Source organism: Drosophila serrata, unplaced genomic scaffold (genome assembly GCF_035046125.1).
Source record: "Drosophila serrata isolate PLE 108 unplaced genomic scaffold, ASM3504612v1 contig_382, whole genome shotgun sequence".
In the NCBI taxonomy this organism is placed as follows: Eukaryota; Metazoa; Arthropoda; class Insecta; order Diptera; family Drosophilidae; genus Drosophila; species Drosophila serrata.
In genome coordinates, this window is record NW_028257280.1 from 4,182,461 (window position 1) to 4,203,310 (window position 20,850).

The 20,850-nt window shown below is 36.6% G+C and overlaps 1 protein-coding gene across 3 annotated transcripts; it reads right to left on the reverse strand.

Annotated features, from left to right (window-relative positions):
* LOC110186439 (A-type potassium channel modulatory protein KCNIP1) lies at positions 1-20,746 on the reverse strand. 3 transcript variants are annotated; one of them, XM_086840534.1, is made up of 7 exons: positions 20,504-20,746; positions 19,720-20,159; positions 5,939-6,400; positions 4,654-4,723; positions 4,303-4,373; positions 4,030-4,224; positions 1-3,260 (listed from the first exon to the last, which is right to left on the reverse strand). In XM_086840534.1, the coding sequence occupies exons 3-7, from the start codon at positions 6,092-6,094 to the stop codon at positions 3,132-3,134; spliced, it is 621 nt and encodes a 206-aa protein (XP_086696660.1). In that variant the 5' UTR covers positions 6,095-6,400; positions 19,720-20,159; positions 20,504-20,746; the 3' UTR covers positions 1-3,131. The 3 variants fall into 3 exon arrangements, with proteins under 3 accessions (XP_086696660.1, XP_086696662.1, XP_086696661.1); XM_086840536.1 differs by having other exon boundaries at positions 19,720-20,073; positions 20,504-20,720; XM_086840535.1 differs by having other exon boundaries at positions 19,720-20,180; positions 20,504-20,720.
* Positions 20,747-20,850: the final 104 nt, after the last annotated feature.

The window sequence follows — 20,850 nt, forward strand, 5'->3', positions numbered from 1 at the left end:
TCAATAAATAATTAAATTTTTATTTTTATTAAAATGTTTATCGGTTTTTATCCATTACCCATTTTGTTGTGAGGCATTGTTTTCATTATTTTTTTTATCTTTTTTTTGCTTTCTTGCATTATTATAGTTATTATTTAGAGTGGCATAAGAACAGTTTGGTTATTTTTGTTATGTTTTCATTTTCACGTTCTAAAAACTAAAGTTTAACGAAATTTGAATGGAAGTGTTTAAAAACTGAGGCGTTGACACTCATAAGACCTACTAAAACTACCTACACTTAAGATTTTCCTAGTTCACATTATTAAACTGAAGGTACATTTTAGTGGATTTACTTTATCATTCATTTTAATGAACATGTTCAAAGTGTGAAAGATTAATGTTAATTACTTGGAAAGTTGACAACACATACAAATGTTCTGTTTTTCTTTAGCACAGACTCGACTGGGTTGAAAAATTTGAACAATTTTGGAATGACAAAAAGAATGTTTTAGACAATTAAATAATTGAATTTACACATAAATGGATTTTTCGTAGCATATGATAGTATTGTTTTTGTTATTGTAGTATTAATTTAATAAATGTTTCGAGGGTGTTTTCCTATCGTGTACTTATTACAAACAATCCAAATCACTAACCACGTTTGCTCTTGTTAAGTTTGCGTTTCATTTATTATTATTCATAGGGATAGTGTACAAATGAAGTATTTTGGTTAACTTAGAGGATAAACATTCGAGATGGATGGATGGTAGCTTTTGGGGATTTAACATCTCGGGAGTCATTTACATATACATATATCGCTTAGGCTGACAAAATTATTATCGTAATTTACATTTACTATAGGTACATTTTGATTTAATTTAGTTCCAACTAAATACGAATTAAACGTAGTTGTTGTGTAAAGGTAATGCTAAAAATTAGTTACTACACGTTAGTTACACATATTAAGGTCTGGCATTCCAACTAGCTATAACAAGTAAACGTTGATCTCGACATATAGCATAGCATAGTGGATATTCATTCTCGTTCATAATTGTCGTGGACATTTAGCAGCTAAAACCGAGTTTATAACATCTTCCAATTCGGTTGGTTAAATAAATTTCATTAGGTTTAGTTTTAAGATTTAATGTTAGGTATAAGCGTTTCAATTTCATTATTTATTATGTTGACTAGTTTAGACATTTAGCTTTCGTTCAATTCGAGTGATAGTATTAATATCAATAAGTATTCCATGTAGTTTTCATGTTGGACAGTGTACGTTCATATTGCATAGATCGTTTTCTTAAAGTTACAAATCGTCTCCGTGGGTGGTTTAACAAGTATAGGTCGCATAGGATTTCATTTAGCCAAGATGCTCTTGCTAAACAAAATGTTCTGGTTAAACACATTTACTAACGTTTAATATTATTTTCTTAATGGATTCGCAAAAAATGGCTTTGCCGTTTGATGGGAGAGTATTTTGTATTATATAGTTTCGTTTTGTCCGAAGAATCGTGGAAGATGGATGTGTTGTTACAGGAAATTAAGAATAACAGATGTAACATTAAATATTTAAAATTGTTATAAGAATAAATATATTAAATATTCTTTAAAATAATATCTTTGGAAAAATGTAATGTAACGATTTCTCACTATAGAAACCCCCGTTTCTTTTATTGTATTTAGTTTTATCATCCTTTTAAGGCTTCTCATGTATGATTTCTGGTACAGAAATATCCTTTTTGTTTGAAGCAACAATGGAAGAACAATGTTTACAACTAAAAGCGGAAATAGGAAATATCAAACCACATTGATTGTCTTCTCTTGTCTATGCACAATTAAGCGTTCAATGTTTGAGTTTTTATAAAAATCGCGCTCGCTTTTCTTTTGTATTTTAAGTGTGTTTTCCCATTCAGCGAACAGCAGATAAAATTGTTTTTCTCACTTTTAACATCATCCTTCGATAGGTTGTTGTGTGTCAATTGGGTGGGCTTTAAATAAAAAAGGACCTGACACGTCCTATGTAGGCGTTAATATTTAATGACATTGTGTAATTGAATAAAAATGTAATTTAATTGAAGAGTCATGTTGTGAACTGCAGTTACCATTAACAAATCAGCAGGGCCTTGTATAAATATAAATAATTAAACTGTAATTGTCAAGTGCTATTTTTTTATATATCGGTGGTCGGTTGGGCACGAAAAAACCCACGCATATTTTATTTATATTTATTTAAGTTTTCAAATCAATATTGTTAGGAGACAGCTTTATTGAGAAAAAATTGCAAATTCAATTAGTGGATGGAAAAAATATAAGAATTATTGCAAATGGCAAATGAGTTTTAATAGAATTTACCGCTTGGTGAAGTAATTTAGTTTGTCATCTTTCGTTTTCGTATTTAAAGCTTTAATTGACCGCGAAGAAAAAGGCTTTAAATTTTGACAGTTTTCAATAGAACAAAATAGGGGAAAAGATTTATAGAAACACAATAGAGGTAACCCTTTAATTGGTTTTTATATCAATTAGCTAAATATATTATATCTATTATTTGTTAAGCATATTTGTAGTAAAGTAAATCGTGTTGAGAGCTCTGGTTCTCTTGTTGTCGGTATACCAATTCCATTCCTGAATCAAACATTTGGTTTTTGGTGGTTTTGTTTTTAGTTTAGTTTAGTTCCCGAAATAATATACATATACATGTATAAATTTATATAGTAAATACATATATAAGACCAATTCGCTTTCCACGGCAGGATTAAATTCATAATATGCTCAAAAAATGACATATTCTTTATAATCTGATCAATCTTTGACGACCTCATTGTTAGTTATATAATAACACACTCATAAAGTTTAAAGATTTCTTCTTTCGATATTTGTTTGTTTGTTTGTTGCCTAAGCTAATTTATTTAATTACTAATATGTTTCATTTCCTTATTTCGCATCAATTTCACTGGTGTTTCTTGTTTGTCATATTCTTTGTGGTTGTGTTTTTTGGGGTTCCTCCTCCCTTTTTTTTTGTAAAGTTTTTTCTTTTTGGTTTTTTCTGAGGTTGTCAATTTGTTTGGTTGCGTTGCTTATTGCATTTAGAGATCTATAAGAGATCTTATAGTCCTGGAATTGCGCAGCTCTGGCTCGTCCTCGTCCTCTTGTCATCAAAGGTCGTTGTCGAACATTTGCAGCGAACGCGTTACCAAGTCGTCCTTCAGGCAGGCCTCCAAGAACTCCTCTATCGTAATAATGCCATCCTGATTCAAGTCCAGCTTCCGAAACACACGGTCAACCTGGAAAATTTACGATTGCAATATATAAGGGTAATTAAAGTTGTATTCAACTTTATCTTTCCTGCATAACTTTAATAAACTTTGAAATGAATGGAATAAGCTTAACTCTTTCTCACTTTCCTCTCTTCAACTCTTCATTGAGTGAAATCCATTTGGCATTTAATCTCTCATTTCCATAGCAACGACTTTATATTGGTACTTTCAGGGGGAAACGTGAAACCTTCATCATTAAGTAAAATATCCGCTGCTGTTTCCGCACATGAAGGCTCAATGCATTTCGATTTCGATTTCGATTCGTCTCTTATGCATACCAACTGTATTTCTGTTCACAATTATAATTACGCATACGCAGTGTGAGCCCGACCAACGTCAGCGGATGCAGCTGTGTCGAGTGCGGCTTTTGCATAAAAAATGAAGCATACAAATCTGTGTCAGTGTAGGTGACATGGACACATAGAGATTGCAGGAACAAAAGCCCAGGACGTGCCGTTCATTCTAGATAAACAAGGATTTCGCTTTGCATCACTCGCAATTTGAATGAAGCAAGCAGAGCTTAGCTGCAGGATTTGGTGAAAAACAAATATTCCAGGACTGCCTGCAGAAGGATATTGCATAATATTGCAAGTACAGAGTAAGAAAATACATAAAGTCACCTTAAAATCATAATGTTAATCAAATATGTTATTTTAGTTGAAGAGAGGGAAGCTAAAACATATAACAGGGAATATGTAAACCCTTGTAAGTTAGATAATCCTTCACTTATTCTCACCTGATCCCTCGCCTTGCGATCATCCTCGGGCTGATGTGGTCTCCTTCCCATAAGCTCATGTATGGCCAAAATAATTTCACTCAGCTCACCGCGACTGATCCTGCCGTCGCCGTTGAGGTCGTACAGCTTAAAGGTCCAACGCAGTCGCTCGTAGACCGAACCGCGCAATAATGTCGACAAGGTGACCAATAAATCCTAATATAGATGAAAATGCATAAATAAGGGTCCACCGTGGAAATTGCGTAAATGTTGTTTGTAATAAGAAGTAATTACCCGAAAACTAATGGCGCCATTGCAATTAACATCGAACGCTTTGAACACATAATGAGCGTATAAACTCGAATCTATATAAATAGAACAAGCAAAATGGGGGGCGTGTCAGAGTGATTATTTTTCCTTATTTTCTATCCTCTCTGGCGGTTTGAGTATTTTTTGGGTATTTTGGCATTTAGGGCGCAGCTGTGCTGCAAGGACGAAATGTTCGCTTAAATGGCGCTTTATGACGCGCAACTATAAAAAGGAGAAGCTTAAGACCTCGGCGACAGCGTCGAGCTAACACACACACACTCTGCCAAAAGGGACATTTATTCGCAAACATACACACACTCACACACAAATACTTACTGCCATGTGGAAAGAATTTGGCGTAAATATCCTTAAAACAATCCTCGTGCACCACGCCCTCGGGGCATTCCTGGGAAGAAGGAAAAGAAATCGCCATGAAAGTGTTTGCTCGGTTAATAAAGAAAAAGGCAAATTTAATGAAAGTGAGTTTGCAAAAAAAGGACAACAGAGGTTAAACCGCGAGGAATCTTGCTTAACTTATGACAGCTGTTTGATGAGAAAAGTATTTACTTATCAGTATTAAATCTTTGTTTGTATAAAAATAGTTTGTGGGAAATGTGAATAAAATGTATAAGAAGTTGGAACAAAGTTTAGGTTCAAACCCTAGTAATCGTACTATTCTCGTATTATCTTAAAATTCAGCAATTTAAACTATCTAGTACATTTCATTATACTCAAAACTCTTCATTTCATAAATCAAGACTTCTCTTAATTGGTTGATTTGTTTAGAAAATAAAACAATAAAAACTTTCCCATGTCATACAACTAAATCTATTATTTCCCTTATTAAGAAAGTTGACTAGTTTAACTAAACTACTCTGTTTAGTAGTTCAAAACTTAATGCCGTCAGTTTTCTTCAACTATTTGTCGTGGAAAACGAGCAAAAAACGGTCACTGAGACAAACTATCAATGGGGGCAAACTGTCAATAAGGCAAACTATCAGAAATAGAGCCAAACTATGCCCGGTTCAGGCTATCCATTTACTTGACCCCGGAGCTCATCTGCTGTTGACTGACCCATATATGGAAACCTTTTTTTTATTCCGCGCTGAGTTAGCAACTTTTCCGCACTTTGGGTGTAAGTGCTTGGACACACACACTCGGCACACTCGGCACACTCGTCGAGGAGCGAATTCATTTGCAATGAAATTCAAAACGCATGTGCATTAAACTGGCTGCCATTTATGGAGCTCTTTCTTTCGCATTCCGGCTGCCCAGTTGCCCCACCGAGTTGTCATTGTTGGATCATAAATCTGAAAGCTTTATTTTATTGGAATGGTTGGGGAGATGCTGTAAAAAGATTTTAGCCTCGGGACCTGCTCTTTTTTTCCGCTGAATAGGCAGTTACTTAGATGATATTAAGGTTTTATGGCTCATATTTTTAGCCTTTATCCAAGTTGCGAGTTTAATTTTTCTCTGTAATTTTGATTTAATTCAACTAGGGCTTTCTTTTTAGCTTTAATAAAATATATAGCTTAACAAGAGAGATAATAATAGATGTTTTAGTAATGATAAGCTTATACATTCTATAAAAATATTAATAATACTTAATAGTATTTCCTACCGTTTTAAATCCTCTGTACATAACGCGGATTTCCTGTTTGGTGAACTTGGTCTGCCGACACAGATCCTCGAGGGCAACGGGTATGGGCTTAGGCACTCGTGTGTGTTCCAACTCATAGACCACCTCCTCGATGGGACTCTCCGGTGGCGAGGCCATGGTTGCTTCTTACTTATTGCTGTCTGGCTTTCTTCCAATTTAATTAATTTGCTTGCTGATTACGATTTATGTGGCTTAATATCAATTTGCATTTGAGGTGCTCGGTTTTTATTTTCTTTCTAGAGGCAAGAGAACGAACTCATTATGCCTAAAATTCGCTATGAGTATTCAATTTCTTTGTCCCTTTTTTTATGTTGCCGGCTGCTGTTGCGCGAAATCCCTTTTAGCGTATCCTTTTTTTTGTGTGGTTTTCGGTTACGGTTTCCTTTACGCCATTTCGCTAAGTCGCTAATGAGGCAACCATTGCTGTAATGGCACAAAACAGAAATAGTAGGTTTTGAGCAGGTAAATTACACTGAAGGAAAAGTTATTAATATGAAATAGTGTGCTTAAAACAGTACTAATTATTTAGGGATAGATTTACAGTCTACGAAAAATAAATAAGAAAAGTTTAGCCATAGTGTCTGGCTTGGAAATTTAAGTGTTAACATTTGATATATTTCATATGCTCTTGATTTAATAATAATTTTTGCCAAGTACACATAAATCAGGACTCTCTGTCAGGGCAAGGACACTTGCAGCTGCCGGAAGTGCAACTCGTTGCCGCAGGTACCGTTGCGGCCACCATCTCACCCACACACTCACCCTTCACGCCATGTACATCGAGTATACGCCTCGTTGGCTGCCATCGCCTGAGGCCCCCGAAGACGGGCGGGCAACATGCAAATGAAGATTATTATTGCGTACCATAAATCAAAGGCGAATCGAGTTATGTGCACTCTTTGGCGTACTTGCAGCACCTTCGTTGCACCTGGGCTGGAGGGGATTTCGGAAGCTGTTGAGTTGTGAGAAGAGAAGCGTCGAATGGTTTGCTGCCCAGATGAAATTAATGAGCACTTTGGATGCAAATGAATTGAATGCCAGATCGCTCTAGCTAAGTGTTTGTTTTTCAGAACATTGGAAATTTTACTGGGAAAAAATGAGTTGTACTTGGAAGTTGAAGATGATATTCAAGGATTATGTACAGAAACTTTACTTTTTTGTTAATTATTGAAGCAATACACCAGAGCATCTTAGAAATATGTCTTGCAATCGTCGGAAAATTATAAGTAAACAGGTTAAGAAACAAATACAAATATCTTGTATTTTGAGCAAGCTTTTCAGGGAAACTATTTTATTTATTATTTAATATTTTAAGTTTAGTAATTTAAGAGATTACTGGAATTTGTTTTCTATTTTTAAACTTTAACCTTACAAACTTACTTAAAGCTATTTCCTCTTTTTGCCCAATATCAATCTAGAACGACATTAATGGCTGCTTTCTCATTCATCATAATAAAACCAATCCGTAAATCAAATCCCATAAATCCACAAATTGAATTTCTTTTGCAATGACTCGCTTGCAGCAGCTCAAATCGAATCTTTGGTGGATTGCTACCGTTTTTTACTCTGACAAATTTCAACAGCACTTCAATATTTATCAGCGAAAAAGTCAAAAAGTGAGTGTTCTCCTGACTTTTTCCACTCTATTTCCATTTCGCATTTCCATTCTATTTGCACCCACAAACACACACACACACATATACACATAGTCAGCCATTTTGTTAGCTTAGAAGGAGGCAGAAAATGGCGAAGGGCGGAAGGGACCTCCATTTCCGACGTCACGGTTATTTTTCAGTTGGAATTGATTAAGCGACAGATGGACCAAAATGGGGTCAGTACGAAACGGAAATAGCTTTGACAGTCTTAATCCAAGCAAAAGTATTTATTTCAACTTTTATTTTGCAGTTCTTACAACACCATTTACCATTCCTTATTTGATTTAATCTGTGGTCTACAGCCGAACCTTGAATATTATAAAGAAAGAAAGTCTATAAATATCTATAATATTTTTGTAAATATAAGTTTGTTTTTCATTTGCCTAAACTATATATTCATTGTCAACCTAAACACAAATAAATTCCCATAAGAACTTCCAACTTCATCTGCAGAAAACTTAATTTCCCCGAAGCTTTACTTTTGGACTTTGCCAAAACCCCCTTTCACTTTTTGAATACATAAATAATTTATAAAACGCCAAAGTAAGTCTTAAATATTTATACATTTTCCTCCAAAAGTCAAACTCTGAGTGGAATCAATAACTTTAACCCGTGACCGTGAAGCCGAGAAAATGTGCCGAGTGCTCGGTCCTTTAGGCCACAAGCAACTGCTAAATGTTGCCCGCCATTAGCATAAATAGTATTAAAAGCAAAGAGAGCCATAAAACCGACTACAATGTCATACTTAGCTGCTCGAGCAGTGTGCAACCAACTAATTTCATGACTCTATTCTGCACAAATCTCTGTGGCCCACATGATAGGGCTAGGGGGTGGGAAAAGTGCCGGGAAAATGAGGGGAGCGTAACGAAAAGCGTGCAACTGCCTGCATTTTACAGCATTTGAAATCCATGCTGTTGTAACGCCTTTTTTTGCATGGTCAGGCATTTCTTATGTACACTTGGAAAATTAAGGATTATTTTAATTTAAGCAATTTAAATAAGTTTTTTATTTATAATAAAAAGATTTCAGGGAAATTAAGCTTGTTAATTTATATTTAATTGTCTTTTAAACCTCTTAAAGTTCTTGTTTTCTTAGATGATTAATTTTCTGATTACAATGAAAATTATTATAAAAGCATGGCAGCCTAATGAAAAATAGACATTTTATATTATGTTTACAACTTTAATCTTTTATCTATTATAAATTTTTTAATAAACTATTAAGAACTTCAGACTTTAAACTTTGTCCTGAAATCGCTTAGCACAACTCAATTTTGCTAGGACTTTTCCCTCAATGTGGACTTCGTTTTTAACACTTCCATTCAGCACACACCCTCACACTTCCATTTAACTTTCAAATGCAGTTTTGGCGCTCTGCCTGTGTGTGTGGGTGTGTGCGTGGGTGTGCGCTTGTGTGCTTGGGCATGTAAAATGTTTGTCAAATATCACGTATACGACATGTGCTTCCGGCGGAGAGCGCACGAACACCCTCGAATAGCCGTGCAACCGACCGGTTCGAATCGGTATGGGAGCTATATGGGAGCTATGGGGGGCGGGTGTGAAGTCGAACCCATTCATTGCCAGGGCAGAAGCTAATTAAATATTAAACCAGGTCACAGAGAGGGTAAACGTTATAATGCGAAAAGCCATATTAGCCAATTGCCGAATGCCAAGGCACTCAATGCTAAACAAAATATTTCAACACATACTATACACCCAGTGAAATGCACTTGAGGCGAGGATACTTGGGATTGGGGATATGCAAATTTTCTTTGCCAAGAACTGTATGTTTATTCATTTGTCTAATTGTGTTGTTCTTGCCGCTGCCGAAAGGGGAAAGTCAGCAGGGGCTCTCTCTCTGTGGGTCCTGGTGTGCGGCATGTCAGGACTTGAACTTATAAATGGAAACGACAACGGCAGCAGGAGCAGGAGCAGCAGCCTCGGCAAGGACAAGGCTTGGCCAGACCCGGAGCCGGAGCTTGCATGCAGTCATGCAATCCTACTCGAATGGGAAGAAAAAACTAAAACCAAAACTAAAACTAAACAAGAACGCACGCCAGTCCTCCTCCCACACACACACACTCTGCTGCTCCAACTGTAATTGTCAACAGTGGTTTGTGAACACAAACAAAATAATATTTGACAATGCGAGGCTGCCTTTGAGGGCTTATTTATTTATTTATTTATTTATAAAGTTAAATTAGGGTTTTGCGCTCAAGGATTCCTGATGAGATGCAGTGGAGAAAATAACAATTAAATTGGGTTCTTTTGGTTATGAACTGTGTGTCAAAATAAATAAGTATCAGTTTAGAAATATTTAAAGGAAATGCTTTTAAATTTGCTAGTAAAATGCAATACAATAAAGTTACCCAAAATATCTTGGTATTTGATGCATAAGTCTATTAATCAATATATATAACGTTTTGATAATGATGATATTTTTGTTGCCACAAAAATAATAATAATATGCTTGATATTTTCCCAGCGATTCCACTGTGTTGATTTCATGTCACAGAGCCTGGTTCCATTGTCATTTCCTGCTGTTTTCATGCCACTTTCATGGACAACTCAGACAGACTGGCACAATGTGAGAGTAGTAGGAGTGCCAAGCTCGAAAAGCAAACCAAACTGGGCTGTCCCCAGCTATATCTAAATAGAGACTCCCAAGCTGATCTAGCACGCAACCGCAAAGGACACAGTTCCACTTCAATTTCGAGAGTATTATTAAATTGCGGATATGTATGTATGTATCTATGGCGTATCCCTCGCTTTGTATATTTAATTTTTGCTTTTCTTGGGACCACTGCCACAGTGAGCATAATTGAATTTCCTTTTTTAGCCAAGGCTTTTGTTGGCAATCCGCCCACGAAATCTGGTTGCGCCTACCAAAGACAATAAATCAACGCCAATTAAAGCCACTTTTTGCTGGCTTTCTGCGGCTCTCCGCCAAGGCAAACGATGACGACACCATAACGTAACGCTTTTCAACACTTTTCAATCCGAAAATCAGGCCACAGTGCCTGTGAATGGGAAAATAATAAACACGCCACCGAATCTCGTGAGGAATCCTGCGGCGGATATCCGATCAAATTCGAGCTGCCAAATGGAAATGCATTTGCATTGTGATTAGCCGAGATATCGTTGTGTGCAATGTTGACAAGAGCCTTGTGGGGATTTGAGATAATGGACGGATGTTTGTCCTCCAGTGGATAGGCTCACATACATTAATGCACAGGACGCAGGATACAGGACATAGACACGCACACACACCGTTGATGGCGTGCAATTTGATATATATATATAAACATTATAATTGCTATAACCTTAGATTGCTTTTAGTTATGACACAAAATGTTTTTAAACAAATATTAATGATAAATAGGGAATTAAATGTTTGATGGAAGGCAATGACAATTTAATGCATAAACTAATTGCAGGCAGTAATTGGGGAATGAATTACTAATTTTATTGAGGTTTAAAAGCTACAAGTAAAATTTGGCAGCCTTTCATGTTCCCCCAGGGATTTGAATTTGGTAAGCTTATAAGAGATCTGGGATTTATTTTGTTGTAACTCAATTAAATAAAAATAATTTTATGATTTTTTAAGTATTAAGTTGTCTTGTTTGGAATAATAAATACTCCGAGAACTTTATAGTTTTTAATTATTAATATTAGCATTTTCAACCATTTTCCAATCCCTTCTCCTAATCTCACCATATGTATGATGCATTATCTTTACAAAACTGACAGCATGACGCATAATTAAAGTTGGTAATTGTGCCAAAAGAGATTGTACCAATTTGCCAAGAGATGTGCGATATGAAGTGAAGTTGGCCCACAGCCAATATAGATACAAATGGCCTATCAGCGAGTTATGAGATAGTCAAAGGAAGTCATTATTTTTGATATAAGTGCATTTGTGCAGTGAAGGACCCTCAGACTTTATGAGCCTGGGGAGCCTGCATAAAATTAGCTGTAACTTTGACATCACTCTCGCTTTGAGCTCAAGTAGAAGCGACAGAGCTTGGGGAAATCAAGCTAAAAGCTAAAAGTGTTGATGAAAATCCCTCCTTTTTGTGCAGTTAGTTTTCGGTTTGTTAATGGCTAAGCGTGCCATAATTTAGGAGGGGGATTTTCCAGCTGGCAACCACCACCTTCCCTTGCCATCCAGAAGAGCTACCAAAGATAAGCCCGGGGCAACAATAACAAACGACTCCCCAGAGCCACGAGCCGGAACCACGAGGAGCACATGGTTTTGGCTCTCAGTTTGCAATAATTTTTTAGTTAAACACAAGAGGGAAAAGCAATTTTGGCAAAGCATTTTCAGCTATCTTAAATCAACAAAGGAGCGTGAGTCCTGGAACCCAAGCCATTATTAGTCTGCTGCTGATGCTCTAATCGCACTTCCGACACGCGACACGTAATTGGTGGCACCTGGATATCCTTACGAGGTACAAAGAGCTCCTTGAATTGATGGGGATACCTGTATTCATGCTATTTTCCCCAGTAATACTCAGATGATTGCTTCTATATTTATACTTGACTTGGTTCGGAATTATGATATGCTAAAGATATATATATTTGAATAATTGTGGGGTCAATTATTAAGTCATATTGCAAGTGCTCTCACAAACATATAAGAGTTATTCCGGCCACTCAAAGTCGGTCAAATGATAAACTTAACTTTACCCAGAGCTGTATACATTTCAAGTAGTCAGTCGGACTCAGATTCATTCAAGCATTTGAAGGCAATCATCTTAGAACACACTCACATGTGGGGCACGGAAGGATTCCAAAGGAATGACAACGGAAGCTTGTTACTGCCAATCTGAGGCACAATCAGGCCTGGCATTGGTATTCATTAATTTGGCAGCAGTTAGAAGTCACTAAAATTGCAATATTGCAAAGAAAATTCACTGGCTTGTATGCAAAATGCCAGGGGAGAAATGAAAAAGTTTTTACTGCGTTTCCGGGAAAAACTTTTCTCCAACTCCCTCGTCCAGAAAATGCAGTTAGTTCTTGGCAATGGCCAAACAAGAAACCGACTTCATTGTTGGCCAGTGCCAACAAAAAGCGTTGCAAGGAAACTGCCAAAATAGTTGCAACTACTTCAAATGGGTGGGATTTCAGGGCGAGAATAATTGTGCGAGGAGTTAAGGCATTCCCAGGACCTTCTGTTGGGGAGGAGTTTAGTTCCAAAAATTTCGTATTCAACTGTGCGAAATGCTCAACAATAAAACGACATTGAACGCTGGCGGGGACTCCGTCAGACCCCGCAGATAGAAAATTTATATAGACCCAGCTATATATATATACTTATATCCTATATACATATATATGGCCATTGGCCACCCGCTAGTCTTGATGGCCCCCAGAACTTCCGGTTCGCCGATATGCGCCAACTTTTAGACAATCATTCTGGCTGGTTGGCTGGCTGATGGTGCCCTTTCTCGGCCCAAAACTAAGCTAGTTTTTTGGCCAAGCCATAAATATCTTCAGATATAGCCAGTAGTATGTAGGAAACTTATCCCTCTTCCCGGGTGTATGAGCCGCAGAAATTGACGGGACAACAAATTTTTTGCTTCAATTGATTTAATTTATGAGCTGACTTAATTTATTTCCGCCGAGCAAAACGAAGATAAAATATAAGCCATTCCCGGCCAAATCGAAGCCAGTTAAATTGGCTCAGAGGATATAATTGCTTGCCAGTGGCATAATTTGTCGGCTTGTCGGATTTGATTTCGATTAAATTAGTTTCTTAATTTAATGGTTTGACTTTTCTTAAATATAGTTTTTTAGTGTATATTTCAGAATAATTATACCTTTTATAACTTTTACAGTTTTTAAAATACTTTTTATCTAATTCAATTCAAAGCTAACTTTAATTACTATAGAATTTTGTTTTTAGTTTTATGAAAATCTGAATACTATATAGTATAACTAAGAGAGAAACTGTTGTTAAATGAAGAATCAGTAATCTTTCAACATTAAGTTAATATCAATAGTAAGCAACTATGATCATTAAGTAACTATGAGCAGTAAGTAACTCTGAACAGTAAGTATCTTTGACCATAAGTAACTATGATCAGTAAGTATCTAAAGTATTGAAAAGTATTAGTAAGTTTCTATGTAAAGGGGACCATGGTAATAAGGAAATAAATTGGAATATAAAGTCTAGAACTCGGCCTAATCCCACCTACAGCTTCTTCATATATAATATAAATGTCATGGTTAAGACTTACCGCCGTAAAGGACTCGTGGCTATTCTCCTTCGTCATTGTTTACATTGACCAAGAATGGTGACTTCATCCGAAATGAGTTTCTTTCTAGTCATCCAGATGTACCACACCATATTTTTGGGATCAAAGGAGGATCACTATCACTATCACTTGAGATGTTAACACTAGGTACCCCTAGGACAGACTGAGGCGCGCGCGACCTCAGCACCTCTATTTATAGTCCCCGAGCAGAGCAGAGAAGAGCAGCGAAGAGCAGAGAAGAGCAGCAAAGAGCAGAGAAAGTGAGTGTGAGTGCGTGGGAGAGAAGCAGTTGCCTCTAGAGATTAACACAGAGCGATTAACATAGAGTGAGAGGGGGAGAGGCAGAGAGGAGCAGCGAGCTATTTAATTTAACCAATAATCAATAAGTAACTTTGAGCAGTAAGTAACTCTGATCAGTAAGTATCAATGAACATTAAGTAACTCTAACCAGTAAGTATCAATGAACACTAAGTAACTCTGAACAGTAAGAATCTATGACCAGTAAATATGTATGTTCGGTTAATAACTTTGAACACTAATAAACAATGACTTGCAGCTTTTGTAACAACACTTCACTGAGACATGGCCAGTAGCAGTCACTTCATTCCGGGGATGTTGGAACGAGTTGGGAATCGTATGCACCCAAATGCGTGATTTGTTTTAATTAACCGTGCTGGGTATTATAGTTTTAGTTTATAGCTTGTAATTATGTTAAGGAATCATTTCCGACCCTATAAAGCATATATATTCTTGATCAGCATCAACAGCCGAATCGATCTAGCCATCTCAGGCGGTGAAATAAATTCACCAAATTTTTTCAAAAATTTATTAAGAGGTTTTATCGTTGACAAGTTGAAAAAATTGCCAAAAATTTTAATTTCTTAAAATGTTAATTAAAGTAAACAGATTTATTAACCTAATTAAAAGTAACATAGGACAGCTTTCCAAATTAAAATTAATGCATATTTGGTTAACTTATGTACTTAGTTACTATCGATTGCCGATTCGATCCTACATTTTAATTGCAAACTGGAATGGTATAAAAACTTCGTCATCTCCAAGTTAATATACATTCCTAGTTGTAGAGTGTGTCCATAACTTTCCCCTTCTTTCTTAAATCATAAATATATGTTTATGTTAATCTTAAGCCTTGCGAACTACAAGTTTTCCTATCCCACTTAAAAACTAATTACATATTTGTGTATTTGCTTTCCTCAAACTTAAGTCCCTCTGCGAAAAATCAACTATAAAACTAACTTTTTTATTTTTGGTTCAACATTTGTTTTTGCTTGGCTTACTTTTATGTTCACAATGAACATGAACATCTACAAGAACAATAAACAGACCAAATAATACCAAAATTTGTGCAAAAAAACAAAAACAAAAGCAGAGGCGAGCAAGGAAACAATACCAACAACAAAGGCAAATGGCAATGGCAATAAAAAGAAACATTCAACTCTCGCAACTCATACAACTTGACAGAGAACGAGAGCAACGGCGCGGGCTAAAGGACCAAATTGGGGGAAAAAAATTCCATTCCGAAAAGTATGCAATATTTTTTTTTTGGGGAAAATCGCCTCCTGCCACTGTTGGTCCTTCAACTTTCGGAGCTCGTTGCCGCTGCTGCTGACTTGGCAGGCCCGACACAGTAATTAATGCTTGTAAGTGCTGTGCGTGGGTGGCTGAACATAGATTGCCACATTTTCAACTTGGTCTTTTCAGTTGGTACATGCCAAGATCTGGGGCATATGACACTATCTTGAAAAATGGGAAATTGATCTGAAATATGGGAAATCGGAGGCGGCAAAAGCCATAGAGGATGGGTGTCAAGGGATATCGGATTTAGCCAGAAGAGTTCTCTTGAATGATTAAAAAAATAGTTCATAAATTTTCTCAGTTAAAAGAAGGTCTTTAACTTTTATGAAAAGGTAAGAATATATTCCAAATTTCAAATCTTTTCTTTTAGCAATTAATTAATTTAGAAAAGTATCTTACTAAATATTATCACAATACCAATCACAATACCAAGTCTAAATTTTTTTCTGTGTTCCTCATCTGAGAGCTGGACTTGGCTTGTTAATTGCATGTTGCCAACATACGTTTGCTTGTAGATGTGGATTTCTCCTCATCTCACTCCAAGGGGCAATTAAAAAATGTTACCAAAATCCTTGTCCTCGACAGCCAAGATATTTAACTTTTCTGAAATGGAAGGTAGGTACTTTCCTTCCATTTCATTTTCTCACTCTCACTCACTTTCTTTCGTTTCTTTGGATATTTGTAACACATGGCGTATGCGTGTTACGTTGGGAGGCGCCAACTTTCGGACAAACTTTGCTCTTATCAGCTGGCGATAAAAAAATATAAAAGAAAAACCTCCGCAACATATACTCGATATATGGTATAAATGGTATGAATGTGTGCAAAGTTTTATAGACACATCTGGCGGCGGTTGGCTATATAAATTTCAAGTTTGTTGTTGTTTCAAAGTTAAACGTTTTGCTTTTTTTCCCCTAGCTGTTGCATATGTAGCCGCATGTTTTATGGCCTTAACCATGGGAAAAGGAATAGCCATGTTGTAGTCGTTTTTTTTCCTCTACGATATGTTGACCATTAATGGTCGCCAAATGCTGGCAAATTGATGTTCATGCTGGGATTGTGGTGACAGCCAGGACATAGGGAAAACTGTTTATAGATACATCTTTAAATCCATTTAAATGGTTTACCATTTAAGAGAAACCTAATTCTGAGTCCAACGAAGTCATCATTTTCTTTGGTTATTTGAAACGTTTGATCACCTGTCCTGGATGTTTTTCAGGTGTGAGAGTCAGCGCTCGTTTGACCAGTCTTAATTATTCAAACGGTGGACAGCGATAGTCACGCCCGCTGCTCATTACTCACTTAGGCCGAGACAATATCCATTCGATGGGGCCTGTAATTACCGGTGTCATTTGATAGCCCACCACGCACCTAACACCTTAAGTGATTAGGCAATTTTTATAGCCGAAAAAAACCGTTGAATCATTTTGCACCTCAGCACAGCTGCGGTTGGCATTTCGTATTAGTTCGCGTGTCATGAACTTTCTGTTAGAGTATTTTCATTTCTTTTCGACCAAGGTTGAGGAGAGGTCCTCTGACCTTATTCTGCTAAATAATTGTGGGGAGATATAGTTTAGGGAATACGAAGAGGAAAAGGATTCTATATAACAGGATATATAAAAAAAGATGACTTTTTATTAATATTCATTAATTGTGAAAATTATGTTATTTGCTCAGAGGTCTTTTGCTGAAGTCTTTTAAGAAAGACGTAAAACAATTTTACGTTCATTAACGATTGATTTTAGGAACTTAAAATGCAAAATAAGTTTATTTATCTTTTCCCTTTTTTGCAGCTTTAAAAACCTTGTTAGTAGGACCTTGCAAAGAATGCAGTTTATTTATAAAATATCCTCGACAAAGTGTTTTTATAAAATGAACAATAGCCATACATTTTCATGTGCCATTTCCTTTCCGTATTAATAATTGTCACACTTAACTCTCTCACGTCCAAGAGCGTTTGGATTCTGCGGATTTTATTTATACATTTTCTATTTGCAGTTTCGTGTTGCATACAACGCGGCGCAAGGATTCCCTTTTTAGTCATTCGCCCACTTGCAAAAAACAACAGCAGCCACTTTTGTGTAGCCTCTATGGGAGGTGTGTTGTGTGTGTTTGTGTGTGTGGGAGGGTGAAGGTGTGTGTTGATGTGTGAATGAAACTAGAGCGCACCTTGATGCTATTTTTAAACGCCACACACAAAACAACAGGCACAAAACAGCAATTGTCGCTTAGTTGCGCGCTAAGTGCTTTCCATCCAGCATCGCCCCCCCTCAGTCAAGTTCATTTCATTGTGCAGCAGGCTCAGGACCTTGTTTAGCAGCCAGCACTTAAAATAGTTGAGAAAATAGCTTTGAGGATTATATAAATAGATAATAGGTTGAATTTACTTGGGTCAAATAAATGTTGTCCTGCAGTCAAGAGGTGAAATTCTGTGTTATTTTAAGATGGGTTAAATGGTTGCAAAAGTTGGTATTTATGGCAGAAATTATTTTTATTTAAAAGGTATATGTTTGATATAAACATTTTGGTCTGAATTAATTGAATTTTCATATATTTAAAATGGATCATCGTTGACAAAAAAACTACATTTAAAAAGAGAAGAGCTATATAATAAAAAAGAAAAAAATCATTTAATTTGATATTTTTGCAAGGATCTTAGTTGAAATAAATTCTATAAACAATATATTCTATTGATTTTCAACAGTTATGTACTTATTTATATATCTAAACCATGTTCAGCTTGCAAATTTAACATTTATACGTATATATACAAGTAGATCCCTATTTCAATTTTAATATCTTTAACTTTCTGAAGGACTCTTGTAAATGTTAATGCCATCTCCCATTTATGTTCTACTCCCAACCGATTTATAACCTTAAATCGATGAATTCCCAACAAACTATTCAAGCATAAGTTGACTTTTATAATCGGCTTGTGCATCTAAATGGAATTGGCATTTTGTTTATGGCCAGACTGCACGATATTCCTGTTGTTGTGTTTATCAATTGTTGCACACAAACACTTTACTTTGTTTTTTGTTTTGCGTTAAATGCTTCACAGGGATTAAATCGCATGGAAATTTGAGCTTAATAATTGGATTTTTAACGTCAAACCGGAATTTATTAGTTTAAATGTATAAAAAGTGGGTTTTTTGGATAATAATTGAATAAAACTCAGGCAATTTTGTGAAATCCTATTTTATCTCTTGATAATAAATACCAAAAATGATATTTTGTTGATTTTTATAAATTTTATATTGTATATATACAATTATTTATTAATATTTCTTGCAAACATTAATGAAATTCGATTCAAAATAACAGGATAATTACTCATTATGTTCCTTAGGTTCTGATTAAGCCCAGATCTTTATTATTTTAATTTCATGATGCTCTACAAAATGTCTTTTAAGTGTAAATAATACTGTAATATCTCTTTATCCTAAAATTCCTAATTTTAGTTAAGGATTTTCATTTCTTTTATTAGTTGTGATTGTTTTTTATTTGAAAGTGTACTGAAATTCAGTTAAAAAAGAAGCAATAACTTTACAATCCCTTTTTGTGCTATTTACGCTACCATTATATTATTTTTCCCTTTTCATTACCTGATAATCACTTGTATTAATTTCAAGTGTAAAAAATCGTATTCTCTCTCTTGATATTAAATATAACTTTTAATACAATCAATTTTAGTTATATTCTGGCACCTAGACGCAAACATAAAATTTCGAATGGCGATGCGTGCATAATTTCCATAATAATTTCGCGAATAATAAACAGATTGCCATTTTCCAGGTGAACGTGTAAGTTTGTGTGTGTGCGTTGGCGTTAGCTCGTGTGTGCGTGCAAAAATGCGTTATTGTTGTGTGTGTGGCTGTGTGTGTTTGCGCGACTTTGGCGCCTAGTCAAATAAATCGCATGCGATTAAAATTTTATACAAATTGCTTTAGAAGCGTGCGTTTGGCTTTCCACCTTTCTATGTTCTAGTCTTGAGCTTTGTTGTTTTTCCCATTGTTTTCTTTTGTTTTTATTTTTTTTTTATGTAGCATGGCGTCAGTTAAATGAGTTGTTGTTTATAGTTCTCGAGAATGTGTGTGTGTGTGAATGCGAAAAATTTGCATTTGTAACGTTACGTTTTTGTTTACTTTGTAGGTTAGTTTGTTTGCTGTATATATATGTATATATATACACAAACACACAAAGCACACTCATACACGCAGACATATATTTACCTTCGATGCCTTTTGATGGTGACGGCAGCGGCAGCGGCGGCAGAGATGAGCGGCAGCTGAAGGAGCAGGAGCAGGAGCAGGAGCGGAGCGGAGGGAACAGGACTGGGTGACGGGTGGTATTAACCTCAAAGCATGCCAACGCAAACACAGCTCCTCGTGAAACACTTGACTCAGGGCTACTTTTCGTTTTCGTCCTTATTATTTGATGCCTTGCCTTGCCTTTCGGGGCCCCCTTCTCCCCTTGCGTGTTTCGTTTTAATTTGTTAATGATTTCTCAGGGCCTTATTCATTTATATATTTATTTGCATTCTTGGCACTCACTGGCTTTATGTTTCATTTTCTTATATTTTTCGGCTGGCAGGGAGGGGGGGTTGGGGGGAGGGGTGAATTCTTCTTTTGGTTAGCGATTGTTGTTGCCGCTGTGGAAAATGCCAAGCAGCCTGCGAAAAAGCGAAGAAAAACTGTATCTTTTAGATCCGGGCATATCCTTTATCTCGGACACAGCAGCAGCGCTGCGACTGCGACAGCGACGCTGGCTGCGGCAGCAGCTGTAGCTGGAAAATTTCCTCCAACTTGTTTGGCTGCCTTTTCGGCTAACCAAAAATGTGTTTTCTTTTTTTTTTGGGACAATTTTTATTCGATAAAATTATGAATTTATTTTCAATTTTCTCGTGGCAGACAGAGCAGCAACAATCGCTACCATTTAGAATTTAGGCACGAAAAAAACTCGGGGAGCAGCCAAAACCGCGCAGCGCTTTCCCCCAAAAACTTTTCACACACTCACACACACAATACAATAATGCCAGAAACCGTTCGACGCGCGCACGCCAGTGTCCTATACACAACTGATTACAGGACTGCGAAAATGGAAGTGGAAATTGTTTGCCAGCAGTAGCAGCAGCAGCACGGCTTCGGGTTTCCTTCCTTTCGGCTGGCTCCTGCTTCGGCTTTGTCGGAAAATATCCCGCTATCGCTGTGGCTTCTGTTACCGAAATTCGACTAAGCACAGCTTTGGCCAAAAGAAGTCTTCGCAGGCTCCGTCGCCGCCGAATGCTCTCACCACACGCATCCGGACGGAGAGAGTGTATCGGAGTGCCGCCGGAGAGAGAGAACGGAAGGCGAGAGAACCAG